This window comes from Anolis sagrei, chromosome 1 (assembly GCF_037176765.1).
Source record: "Anolis sagrei isolate rAnoSag1 chromosome 1, rAnoSag1.mat, whole genome shotgun sequence".
NCBI lineage: Eukaryota > Metazoa > Chordata > Lepidosauria > Squamata > Dactyloidae > Anolis > Anolis sagrei.
In genome coordinates, this window is record NC_090021.1 from 288,562,832 (window position 1) to 288,576,288 (window position 13,457).

The 13,457-nt window shown below is 40.0% G+C and overlaps 1 protein-coding gene across 2 annotated transcripts in view; it reads left to right on the top strand.

Annotated features, from left to right (window-relative positions):
* The window catches only part of LTK (leukocyte receptor tyrosine kinase), a 139,960-nt gene that overhangs the window by 50,764 nt on the left and 75,739 nt on the right, over positions 1–13,457 (top strand). For both annotated transcript variants that reach the window (XM_060760745.2, XM_060760753.2), the window contains exon 2: positions 9,418–9,528. In XM_060760745.2, the coding sequence (XP_060616728.2) occupies positions 9,418–9,528 (111 nt within the window). The remainder of the gene's footprint in view (positions 1–9,417; positions 9,529–13,457) is intronic.

Consider the following 13,457-nt stretch of genomic DNA (forward strand, 5'->3'; position numbering starts at 1 on the left):
ATAATATAACTCATAGTCACTAATTTGTTTCACTTCAGTGTTTCTCAAAGTGTTTCCAGCCATGGAGTCTCCCCACCCCCACCCCCACCCTCACCCATGTTGTTCTCCTTTCATATGTATCATATAGTTTACAATCTTTGTAGTGTACAGTCGAAAAGACATGCCCAATATCAGAAAATAATGCAAGAAATGGCAATGGCAATTTACCACTAGTGCTAGTGGGAAAATTTGTTACAGATAGCAAGTAGTTTCCAATTTGCACGTCTCTATAAGGTTTAGGCACAGCATGCTTGCATGATTATATTTATTTATTTACATTATTTCAATCCTGCACATTTCAGCCCGAAGGCGACTTAGGGCGGCGTACAAAACCGACACAATTAGATGTGATATATATATACATTCATCACAGTTAAAAACAATTAAATTACATCATAAATACATATAAAAACATAAAAGCAATAAAAACTATATAAATATATAAAACCAATGTCTTCCGGTTCAATTCCTCATCCGTTTACATTGTCTTAGCCATTCTGTGTTCATATACCTATTTGAGTTTATCTAATCACACTGCAGTTCCAAACGCTTGCTCAAACTTCCTATTTCCTGGTTTTAGCCATTCCCTCTTTCTTCTTGCATTATTAACTGTACAATTAATCTGAGTTTGTTCCTCTTCCTTTTTATAGTAAGCAGTTCCCTTTTTCCTAAAGTCTGAAGAATGCATTACTTCTCACCAAGACATGTTCAATATTTGTTTGTTTCATATTTGCAAGCAAAGTTACTCCATAAGTTCCCAAAAGACAACTAAGCTGGCTTGATTTCTTTTCTAGATCCTGTGTGTGAGAGATGAGGTCTAGTGCAAGACTGATTGTTGCTCATATTTGACTTGTGCATGCTAATTACTCTGTTTATGAGATGCACTACTATCTCTTACATTCCTCAGGAGAACTATAGCAAACAAGCACCATAGTGTTGTAAAAATGCTTCTGTGATGACTTACACAAGTAGAATCAAAGCACTGGCTATAATATTCTACAAAGAGGAAAACAAGGATATTGCGAGTTTTGCACTACTGGAATAACATCATCCCACAACTCTATGCACTTAATGTGATTTCATTGTATCTCATTCTTGCTCTGAGATTTAAATAGATTGTTTATTTCTCCTTCCTCTTGAGATAATTAATGGGACTGTCAAGTAGCAATATCTTTGTTTCCAATAAATGAAGCTATTGCTTCAGGGTTAGTTTGTGTAGTTTTCTGGGTCCCCCCCCCCCCCCAAATTGATTATATTGAGAAATGCATCAAATCTATTTGATCCTTATAGTGGCTAGTAGTCAGGAGAGGTTGTAAGTGGTGGCTGGTTGCTTTCAGAACAGAAGTGTGATGAATCATCCCAAAATTTAGGTGCTGAACCCTATTTCCCGAATATGTTCCATACCTTCAAACAGTCCAGCGAGAGGCAGCCAGATTAATAAGTGGGGCAGCATACAGGGAGCACACAACTCCCATGTTATGCCAGCTCCACTGGCTGCCAGTTTGCTACCGGGCACAATTCAAAGTGCTGGCTTTGGCCTATAAAGCCCTAAACAGCCCCGGGCCAGTTTGTCCGAACACATCTCCGTTTACAAACCACTGCAAAGACTAAGATAATCTGGGAGGGCCCTGCTCTTAGTCCCACCAACATCACAGGCACATTTGGTGGGGACAAGAGACAGGGCCTTCTCAGTAATTGCTCCCCAGTTATGGAACTCCCTTCCTGGTAATATTAGATCAGTCCCCTCCCCCCTTTACTTCATAAGGATGGTGAAGACCTGGCTGTGGGACCAAGTCTTTGTGGTAGTACAATGAGCAATAATCAAATACTGTCCTGAGATGGTTTTTAAGCAACCCATTTTAAACTGGATCTAAGTGATTTTAATGTTTGTATATATTTATGGTTGTATGTCCCGGCACTGAATGTTTGCCGTATTTATGTTGTGCTCCCCCCTGAGTCCCCTGTGGGGTGAGAAGGGTGGAATATAAATGTTTTAAATAAATAAATAAACAAACTAATACCTTGAGTTGTTCAATAAAAATCCAGAATAAAATGAGTTACTACTTGCCTGACATGTTGGTCACTCACCACAATTGGTGAGGGCACTGTTAATAGAAATGTTTTTTTTAATGTGTTGTATTATTTCCATATGGGCAGGATGAATTAAATTGGTGCTTCTGAGGCTTTTTGATGAGAGGGACTTCAAATGTGTCATGGATCAGCATGATACTGGTGCCCAAGGGGGGATTGGTGCCCATTTTTCCCTGGAAAATCACCAAGGACTAGCGTGGCCAAAGGAACAAGTATTCAGCAATACTGGTTTCAACCCTCTTTTCAGGAAAATAATAGTGATATTTAACTCTTTCAGGAAGAAAACTAGAGATGAGCTGTCCAACACAATCACCTATTAACAGCTGTTAATAGATGGCTGTACTTGTTGGCTCATCTCTAGCTCTCTATAAAGATTGGATAATAGGGTCTAAATACTATAAAAGCTCCAGATGCCATCAGATCTAAGCTAAGCAGGGTAGGAAACCACGCTTTAATACCAATGGCTGTACACCACTGAACATATTAATGTATAAGGCTAGAAACTTTGTTTTAAAAATTCATCCAGAAGGCCTAGGCTGACTTATTTCTGAGTCATTGTAAGCACTGCACTTTATCTCTACCCCTCCTCTGAGCAGAGTGGTGAATAGGTGAGAGCTTACTCTATTTCAGGGGAATCTAAAAGAAACATCAAGATCTTCTACTCCAGTGGTTCCCAACTTTTTTTTCAACAGGGACCACTTTGACCAGGGACCACTCTCCAACATTAGTACTAAAAGAGTTAAGAATCCATTTTTGATCAACTTTAGATTTGGTTTGGGGTGCTGATTCAGAAAATGGCATTGGATAGACCACATCAGCACTAGTTTCTGATACAGAACACATGCCATGGTCAGTGAAAGGGAAGGAGTGGCAAACAGCGCAAAAGGAGCAGAAATAAAATAAAATAAATAAAGAGGAAGGAGGCTCGTGGACCAGATTTTTGTCCTCATGGCTCACTGGTGGTCCACGGCCAACAGATTAAGAACCACTGTTCTACTCTCTTGACTACGGTGCTGTTTCTGGCCTTTTTGAATGTCTGGATGGGGCAGCTGGCCCCTTGAGACAGCACTGACTCTTTTCTGTCTCTGCAGAACAACCCTCAGCTTGTCCACAGGTCATAACAAAATCCATAATATTGGCCCCTGAACAGCCTATCAACTCATACACAAGTATATATGGTATATTTCAGAGGAAGAAAATGGCAAAACCACCTCTGGGTATTCCTTGCCTAAGAAAACCCTATGGAATTCATGGGGACATCATAAGACAATAGGCCACCTAAAGGCATATACACACAGAATACCGAATATCATACCATTTTTGGAAAGGAGAGCCAGTAACCTTTTATTTACCTAGACTGTATAACACATACAAATGGTGACTTTTAAATTTTTTAAAATGTAATTTTAAGTAGATTAAGAGAGACCTGGTCAGATCCATAGTCAAACCGATGGTGGTAAATCAGTGCCTGGAGGAATATGTAGTTCAAGGACAGAGACAGGGTGGAATCACTAGAAAAGCAAGAGGAACCAGAATGAAAGTGTGAGTATCGGAAGCATTGCCAAATTACCACCAGGTGAATTATGGGAAAACCCAGTAAATCTGAAGCATTATACCAACGCTAGAAAAATGCTTTGATTAATACATTTTACTAGTTATATTGGGGGGCGGGGGGGGGGGGGGGAATGGCACTGGAATCACAGAATCATAGAGCTGGAAGAGACATCATGGTCCATCCTGTCCAACCCCCTGCTAAGAAGCGGGAAAATCGCATTCAAAGCATTCCAACAGATGGCCATCCGGCCTCTGTTGAATAGCCTCCAAAGAAGGAGCCCCCACCACACTCCAGGGCAGAGAGTTCCACTGGTGAACAGCTCTCACAGTCAGGAAGTTCTTCCTGATGTTCAGATGGAATCTCCTTCCTTGTAGTTTGAAGCCGTTGTTCTGCATCCTAGTCTCCAGGGCAGCAGAAAACAAGCTTGCTCCCTCCTCCCTATGACTTACTCTCACATATTTATACATAGCTATCATGTCTCCTCTCAGCCTTCTTTTCTTCAGGTTAAACAGCTCTTTAAGCCACTCCTCATAGGGCTTGTTCTCCAGACCCTTGATCATTTTAGTTGCCCTCCTCTGGACACACTCCAGCTTGTCAACATCTCCCTTCAATTGTGGTGCCCAGAACTGGACACAGGTGTATTCTGACCAAGGCAGAATAGATGTGTAGCATGATTTCTTTGGATCTAGACACTATACTCCTATTTATGCAGGCCAAAATTCCATTGGAAATTCTTATGGTAGTTGCAAGATTTTGCTAATTCATTTCACCCAGCACCCTGCAGATGTGTTGAAGTATACCTCACGCTGGTTTTAACACATACTTTTTGGAAATCCAGAGTTTTGTAATCCAACAGACCTGGATGTTCATTGAGGACGTTTGTTTGGGGAGTTAAAATACCCAGTCACTTGCTATATAACCTTGATGACACCAGTGCTTGACCTCACATGCGTACATGTGTCATGACAAAAAGGCAGGAGTAAAAGGATCTCCTCCAGAACTGTGGCATGCACACAGAAGAATAAGGAGAATAAGCACCGTATTTGACAGGAGTGATAATAATACTGTAGCTATTTCAGGTTAAGCAGTTCAAGCTTTATTCTTAACACAGGTTAAGCAGTTGAGGTTTTATTTTTAACACAAATATTTAACAGAAAGGAAAAAAGTGCAAACACAGAGATAGGGAAAAAATTGAGGGAGGGAATGTTGCCAAATAAAGAAGGAAGAATGCTGTGGAAACGCCAATGCCGAAACTGAAATCTGGGAAGGCTGAGTTCTGATGAAACTGTGATCTACTTGGAAGTGGAACTAATAGACTGAGAGCAATAAAATGAGAAAGAGAGGAAATAGAGGAAATTATCTTGTTTCCAAATAAGGAAAACATAAAGAACTTCATTTCCTGGTGTCCCAACTTTGATTATAAATTCAAAATACATACACTTGTGTGTATTCTAAATATGTATACTTTTGTATATAGGACCACACTGCATTTTATAGAGTTCTTTGAATGAACAAAGACTTGTACAGGCCAAAATGTGAAGACTCAATGAATGGATGCTAAGTTATTACTGTGGATCTTGGGGCCAATATGATTTGTCTGGAAACTGTATGTAGAATTGAAAGCATGCAAGCAAAACACCTCCATAGATCTTGACTGCACCGAGGGAGACGAGGAGAGAAGCAAGGGATCTAAGGAGACTAGATGAGAAAAGGAAACTAGCATAAAATTAAAGGGAATATTTAAATATATTTTTAAATGTGGCTATGTATAGAATCATGAAGTTGGAAGGGACACAAAGGATCATCTAGTCCGGTGGTTCTCAACTTTCCTAATGCTGTGACCTCTTAATACAGTTCCTCATGTTGTGGTGACCCCCAGCCATAATACATTTTCGTTGCTGTTACATAAAACTAATTTTGCTACTGTTATGAATCATCATGTAAATATCTGATATGCAGGATGTATTTTCATTTACTGGACTAAATACTCGATATGCCCAAATTTGAATACTGATGGGGTTGTGGGGGATTGATTTTGTCAGTTGGGAGTTGTAGTTGCTGGGATTGATAGTTTACCTACAATTAAAGAGCATCCCGAACTTCACCAGTGATGGAATTAAACCAAACACAGAATCCACATGACAAACAGAAAATACTTGAAGGGTTTGGTAGGCATTGGCCTTGAGTTTTAGAATAGTAGTTCACCTGCATCCAGAGAGCACTGTGGACTCACACAATAATGGATCTGGACCAAACTTGGCATGAATACTCAATATGTCCAAATGTGAACACTGGAGTTTGGGGAAAATAGACCTTGACATTTGGGAGTTGTAGTTGCTGGGATTTATAGTTCACCTATAATCAAAGAGCATTCTGAACCCCCCCCCCCCCCCCAATGATAAAATTGGGCCAAACTTCCCACACAGAAACCTCACAACCAACTGAAAATACTATATCTTTGGTGACCCTTCTGACAACCCCTCATGAACCCCCCCCCCCAAGTTGAGAAATGCTTGTCTGATGTAGTTGAATATAGAAATCCTTCTAGCATTCCCAACACAACTCCAGATTCGTTGTCCACCTCTAATCAATGCACAAATAGTGAAATTCCTAAAAGTCACCAAAAAACTATGCAACATTATGATATAGTGCTCTCTTTATTCATGGAATTAAGCTCTGGGGCTCTATTGGTCACTTCCTGCTCCAAAAACCATGCCTTATGCGCAGAGGATGTGGCTCTTAATGAGACATGCCGCATTATCACAGGGTGTCTACACCCTACACCACTGGAGAAACTACACTGCTTAGCCGGTATTGCACCACCTGACATCTGCCGGGAAGTAGCAGCCAATAGTGAAAGGACCAAGGCAGAGACATCTCCAGCTCATCCTTTGTTTGGGTATCAGCCAGCACGTCAACGACTTAAATCAAGAAATAGTTTTCTTAGGTCTACAGAGACACTCGCTGGAACACCTCAGCAAGCGAGAGTTCAAAAGTGGCAGGCTCAAACCCAGAACCTCAATCTGTGGGTGATACCAGATGAGAGACTCCCCCCTGGGCATACAGAGGACTGGGCGACTTGGAAGGCGCTGAACAGACTGCGCTCTGGCACCACGAGATGCAGAGCCAATCTTAAGAAATGGGGCTACAAAGTGGAATCCTCGACATGCGAGTGTGGAGAAGAGCAAACCACTGACCACCTGCTGCAATGCAACCTGAGCCCTGCCACATGCACCATGGAGGACCTTCTTGCGGCAACACCAGAGGCACTCCAAGTGGCCAGATACTGGTCAAAGGACATTTAATCAGCTACCAAGTTTGCAAAATTTGTGTTTTTTTTTAAAATCTGTTTGTTTGTTTTGTTCTGTTAGAAACGTAATACAATGTTCTGGTTGCGGATGACACGATAAATAAATAAATATGCGTAGAGGACCTGTTTTCTATGCAGGAAAAACTGAATTGCTCTCCTTCCTCCTTGTGTTTTTGAATAATTCCTCTGCAATATTTTGGAATATTCAAATATAGGGAGTATACTGTGAAGGAAGATTCATTTTCTTTCATGGTGGGGAGAAGACTATAATAGTATTTGTGCTTGCATTTAATAAAGGGATTACATCCCTGTTGTTTGCTTTCTCAGCCTAATACAATTGTGATAGAACAAGCAGAAGCTTGCGTCATTCTAACTGCTGCTTTTGCTGTCAAGGCTGGCAAAGCCATTTGGCATCACAGCAGAACGAGAAGCTTTCCCTGTTTTGCATACTTTTGTGCCATTACTTTACAAATATGGTCATTGGTACTTTAAATACACTATATTTTTATATATAAGGGTAGAAATCCTAGTAAAAAAAAACAATCCCAAAAACCAGGGTTCACTTGTCAGTGGGTCAGTGTGAGAATTAAGATATAAAAGCCATTTAATTCCAAAAAATGTGGCCATGTCAAATCACATACACAAGCAAATGTTGAGCTACACGCACAAATCGAACAACCCTATGGACGGACACCAAAGTACCTGAAAGACGCTAATAAAAAGGAGTCCTTAAGTAATTATAAAAAGAGAAAAGGAATCACCCCTTTCTCTGAGTGGAGTGCCAAAAAACAAGAGTTATCTTAGTCCATCTTGGGAGAACCTAAAAGAAGCACTAGCACCTTCTACTCTCTCCACTGTGCCACTGCTTCTGGCCTTTTTGAATCCTGCTGCCAGGGGCGACTGGCTCCTGGCTTGACATTGGTGCTTTCCCCTCACTGCAGAATGATCACCAACTTGTCCAGAGATCAAAGCCTCTCATTTTGACCTCAACGTATACATGCCTTGTACAGAAATGAGAATATATAATGTCTCACTGATTACTCCTTATGGAAAAGGGAAGGATCAGTGTATTGCCAAAGGCTTTAATGGCCGGGATCACTGGGTTGTTGTAGGTTTTTCAGGCTATACGGCCATGTTGTAGAAGCATTCTCCTCTGATGTTTCACCTGCATCTATGGCAGGCATCTTCAGAGGCTGTGAGGTCTGGTGGAAACTAGGAAAATTGGGTTTATATATCTGTGGAAGGTCCAGGGTGGGAGAAAGAACTCTTGTCTGTTTGAGGTAAGTGTGAATGTTTCAATTGGCCACCTTGATTAGCATTTGATGGCCTGACAGTTTTTAGGTGTGCCTTGTTAGTGCCTGGGGGAATCCTTTGTTGAGAGGTGATTAGCTGACCCTGATTGTTTCTTGTCTAGAGTTCCCCAGGGTTTGAGTGTTGTTCTTTATTTACTGTTATAATTTTAGAGTTTTTTTAATACTGATAGCTGGATTTTGTTCATTTTAATGGTTTCTTCCTTTCTGTTGAAATTGTCCACATTCTTGTTGATTTCAATGGCTTCTCTGCGTAGCCTGACATGGTAGTTGTTCAAGTGGTCCAGCATTTCTGTGTTCTCAAATAATATGTCCAGTTTGGTTCATCAAGTGCTCTGCTACGGCTGACTTCTCTGGCTGAATTAGTCTGCAGTGCCTTTCATGTTCCTTGATTTGTGTTTGGGAAATGATGCTTTTGGTGGTCCCTATGTAGACTTGTACACAGCTGCATGGTATACGGTAGACTCCTGCGGAGATGAGAGGATCCCTTTTGTCCTTTGTTAAACGTAGCATTTGTTGGATTTTCTTAGTGGGCCTGTAGATAGTTTGTAGGTTGTGTTTCCTCATCAGCTTCCCTGTACCATCAGTGGTTCCCTTGATGTATGGCAAGAACACTTTTCCTCTGGGTGGACCTTCTTTACTCTCAGAAGGATCCTTTTTTAAATACTTGTTTTTGTTGTTCTTATGCCTTCAAGTTATTTCTGACTTATGGAAACCCTAAAGCAAAGCTATCACAGGGTTTTCTTGGTATGTGCTGTCCAGAGAGGATTTGTTTTTGACTTGCTTGAGGTCATCCACTGGGTTCTCACGGCTGAGCAGAGATTTGAACCCTGGTCTCCAGAATCATGTAGTCATAGTCCAATGCTCAAACTGCTACACCATGCTGGCATGATTGGACCAGTGTCTAATAATGTATTTTAATTTTAGATAGAAGTATCTACATTCAAAAGCAATATCTTAGATGGGTTGTTGTAGGTTTTTCCGGGCTATATGGCCATGTTCTGGAGGCAATTTTTCTTCTGACGTTTCGCCTGCATCTATGGCAAGCATCCTCAGAGGTAGTGAGGTCATATCTTAGATGCTTTTTCATTCTTTTTCTTCCTTTCTTACAGCTGCTTTTTCTATCAGATCAGATGAGAAAGCCTCTGCATTTCTCTATTCACCCCCTAAGCTATCTCCAAGCAAGAATCGAATGATTTCTTCTGATCAGTCTTCCTATCCAGGTATGGTAACTTTTGTTCCCATCAATCTGAGCAAAACCAAGATGCTCTTCTTTGTGGTATGAATATGATGTTGGTTCCTTACTTCCATTTGGTCTTTCTTCCCAACCTCTCTGCAAAGACATCATTAAATTGGTCTCAGGTTTGATTTCAGATATAAAACAAGAAAATCTTTACTTGAAATAGAGGGCAAGCTCATTCAAAGAGATGTGAAAAAATAATCACACATAATAATTCTGTTTCGTTATGCAACTTATTTACCTAGCCCAAGTATTATCAAAATAAAGTATTTTTGGCCTTTTAGCTAAGATCTAGTGTAGAATTCACTACAATTTGTAGTTTCATAAATTCACAAGAGTATTTGAACCCATCCCCTGCAAATATGGGAGCTGTGTTACGTCTGAAATCCTGGCTGCCTTTGCATTCACCAAGAAAGGAAACTAAAGGAACAGAAGCACAGCCAGATTTTCATCACTTCTCTCTGCAGAGAAAGTGATGGACTTCTTAGTGGATTGAAACACCATCACTTCTCTCCATAGAGGAAAAGGGTGGACTCATTTGTCAGGGGGGAAGGTGTATAATTGATTCCAGCCACCTTTCCACCAGGTTTGGCATCCAGAGAGAGGGAGCATGTTGCAGGTGGCCCGATCTCCCACTTCCCTCGCTTTCACCTAAAAAGGGCAAACTGTATAACTGAAACTGTGTAACACTCACATAATACATGACCTGCTCTAGTATATAGAATATTATATATGTATATATATATAGATCCACCATGTATGTAATATAATATATTACATATATTTCTTTCTCCCCCTCTCTCTATATATGTTATAATACAACATACTATGTACTATATATGATATAATAATTATATAAATGGAGCCCCCCAGTGGTGCAGTGGGTTAAACCACTGATCTGAAAAACTTGTTGACCAAAAGGTCACAGGTTCGAATTCAGGGAGCAGCATGAGCTTTCGCTATCAGCCCCAGCTTCTGTCAACCTAGCAGTTCGAAAACATGCAAATGTGAATAGATCAATAGGTACAGCTCCAACGGGAAGGTAATGATGCTCTATGGCAGGGGTCCACAAACATTTTAAACAGAGGGCCAGGTCACAGTCCCTCAAACTGTTGGAGGGCCGGATTATAATTTGGAAAAAACATGAATGAATTCCTACGCACACTGCACATATCTTATTTGTAGTGCAAAAACCACTTAAAAACAATACAATAATTAAAATGAAGAACAATTTTAACAAATATAAACTTATTAGTATTTCAATAGGAAGTGTGGGCCAGCTTTTGGCTGATGAGATAGGATTCTTGTTGTGTGCTTTCAAGTCATTTCAGACTGAGGTTGACCCTGAGTGAGGGCTGGGTAAATGACCTTGGAGGGCCGTATCCGGCCCCCGGGCCTTAGTTTGAGAACCCCTGCTCTATGGAGTCATTCCACATGACCTTGGAGGTGTCTATGGACAACGCCAGCTCTTTGGCTTAGAAATGGAAATGAGCGCCAACCCCAGACTCAGACATGACTGGATTTAACATCAGGAGAAAACCTTTACCTTTAATTATATAAATATATGGCATGATGTTAATCTTGAAAAAAAAAATCTATGTTGCTGCTTTCTCTATGTCCTGAGTGAGCTTTTCCCTCACACCCACAAATAATCAAATGAATTATGTGATGCCGATTTAGAAAAGCACTTCTTACCCACCCTTTTATTCCCCAGAAATTGTTTATTTGTATGGAACAAGCCTTCTATAGATTATCGATGTATATCCTTTTAATATAGAATTATTAACATAGCTTTGTTTTCATTTAAATCCTGGGTCCACATGGCATGCATTCTTTGTATATTATCTAATGAAAATTAATGGAAGGCAAAAAGTTTATTTAAAGCCTGATTTCATTAGGGCATGAAACATCTTAGCAAAATTACACATTTGTAGGTGGAACTATGATTGGTTGACTGACTGATTGATTGATTTGCAAATAAAAATAAATTCCCCAATGCTCTCCCATTTTGCACTTTTGTAAAGTTGAATTACCTCTATATTACAATCTGACTATGACTGAAAAAATGCAGAAAAATGTTATACATAAGATCTTTTTTTTAAAAAAATGATCTTTATTATGAATGTTTCTTTAAAAACAGATAAAAGATCTTTAACAACAGAGAGCTATCCAGTTACAAAAGTAATGGGAACCATATATGTTCTGATATGGGTGAGTAGTTTTCACCTGGTGTTAGCAACACAGAGATCTACAGAGAGATTTTTTATGGATTCTCTGTAGATCTGCTTGGCAAGTCAAGGCAGATGAAAGAAATTGGCTCATATCATGTGCAATGTAGTAAAGCTCAGTCTTGATAGTATCTTTTGAATAGAAATTTTCAAATGCTGTCTCACTAAAAACAAACAATCCTCAAACCGCTAGTTTCTTATATTGTAATCAAAACATCACATTCAGCCATTTGTAGACTTTGTTCTTAATGAAACTTTTCTATTGTTTTGCTTGGTTTGTTTTTTTCACACATGCACATCTGTAGGGAACATTGGAAATGTGGAACGCCTTTTTCAAGGCTTCTTATTTAAAATTCTATGTCTATTGCACTCTAAAACACTTCTAAGTGTAGTTCAGCCAAAACAAGAAATGTGCAAGACAAAGGGAAGTACTTGCTATGTTAGCAGTAGACAATGCTAGGTTTGCACATGTTCTGTGTTAAAATAATATGGTGGCTGTGTTCCTTCTGAGTTTAGACACATTCCCAAAAGTAGGCAGATGCGCAGTCTCTAACTGTCCCAATTTGCCAGGGGCAGTCCGATTAATTTTCTAGCACATTTTAAAAGCACATTTCCAGTTCCTTTTGAAGTATCCCTCTTTGTCTTTCTTCCCCTCCCCTTTTTTTCCTTTGTCTTCAGTTTACTCCAGTTGCTTCAAACTTTCAACATTCAAAACTAGTTTGTACTCAATTGACTCAGCAGGGAGGAGAAAGACGAAGCAGAATAATTTCTCTCTCAACTGATTCAAGCAACTTACCTGTCTGAACATATCTCCCTTTATGAGCCATCTAGAGCCTTTTTTTCGCACTACATATAATATATGTGCAGTGTGCATAGGAATTCATTCATATTTTTTTCAAATTATAATCTGGCTATCCAACAGTTTGAGGGACTGTGACCTGGCCCTCTGTTTAAAACGTTTGTGGACCCCTGATATAGGGGAATGACATGATCACACCCTGAAGGGCTGTCACAAGGGGGAGGGTGCAAGTTTAATTTTTTACTGCCTCAAAAGGTAGAACTAGGTCTAATGGTTTTCGGTTTACAGGAGCATAGATGAATACCAGAAGGAACATTTTCACAGTGAAAATGGTTTAGCAATGGGTCCAATTTCCATTAGAAGTAGTGGGATGTCTTCAAAAAGAGGCTGTGGATGCTCTAGCTGGAGATCCTGCATTGAGCAAGGAGTTGGATCTAAGTTCCCATGTGGCCCCTTTCCGACTGTATAATTTCATGATTCATGCATTATCTGTTCATCTTCAGCCTTGTTGCAATTTCTTATCCAAATAAGCTATTCTTTTAAGGAGTGCAGGTGTTCCTGGCATGGAAAAAAGATTCCGAGTCACTCTCACAGTCAGTACCATGGATAGCCAACTTAATTGAAACATGAAAAACCAGTTCTGCCCCCAGTCCTCAGTGAAACCCTAGTGAAAGAAGGTACATTTAGGACCGAATACAGTTGTCCCCTTTCAATAGAAACCCTGTTATCCTCAAAATCCATTATCATTGTGTGATTCAAGTCATTTCCGATATATGTAATCTGTTGGAGAGTTTTGTTGACAAAATTTCTTCAGAGGAGGTTTGACATTGCCTTCTTTTTTCAATTAAGAGAGTGGGACTATGGTCACTAAGTAGGTTTGAATGG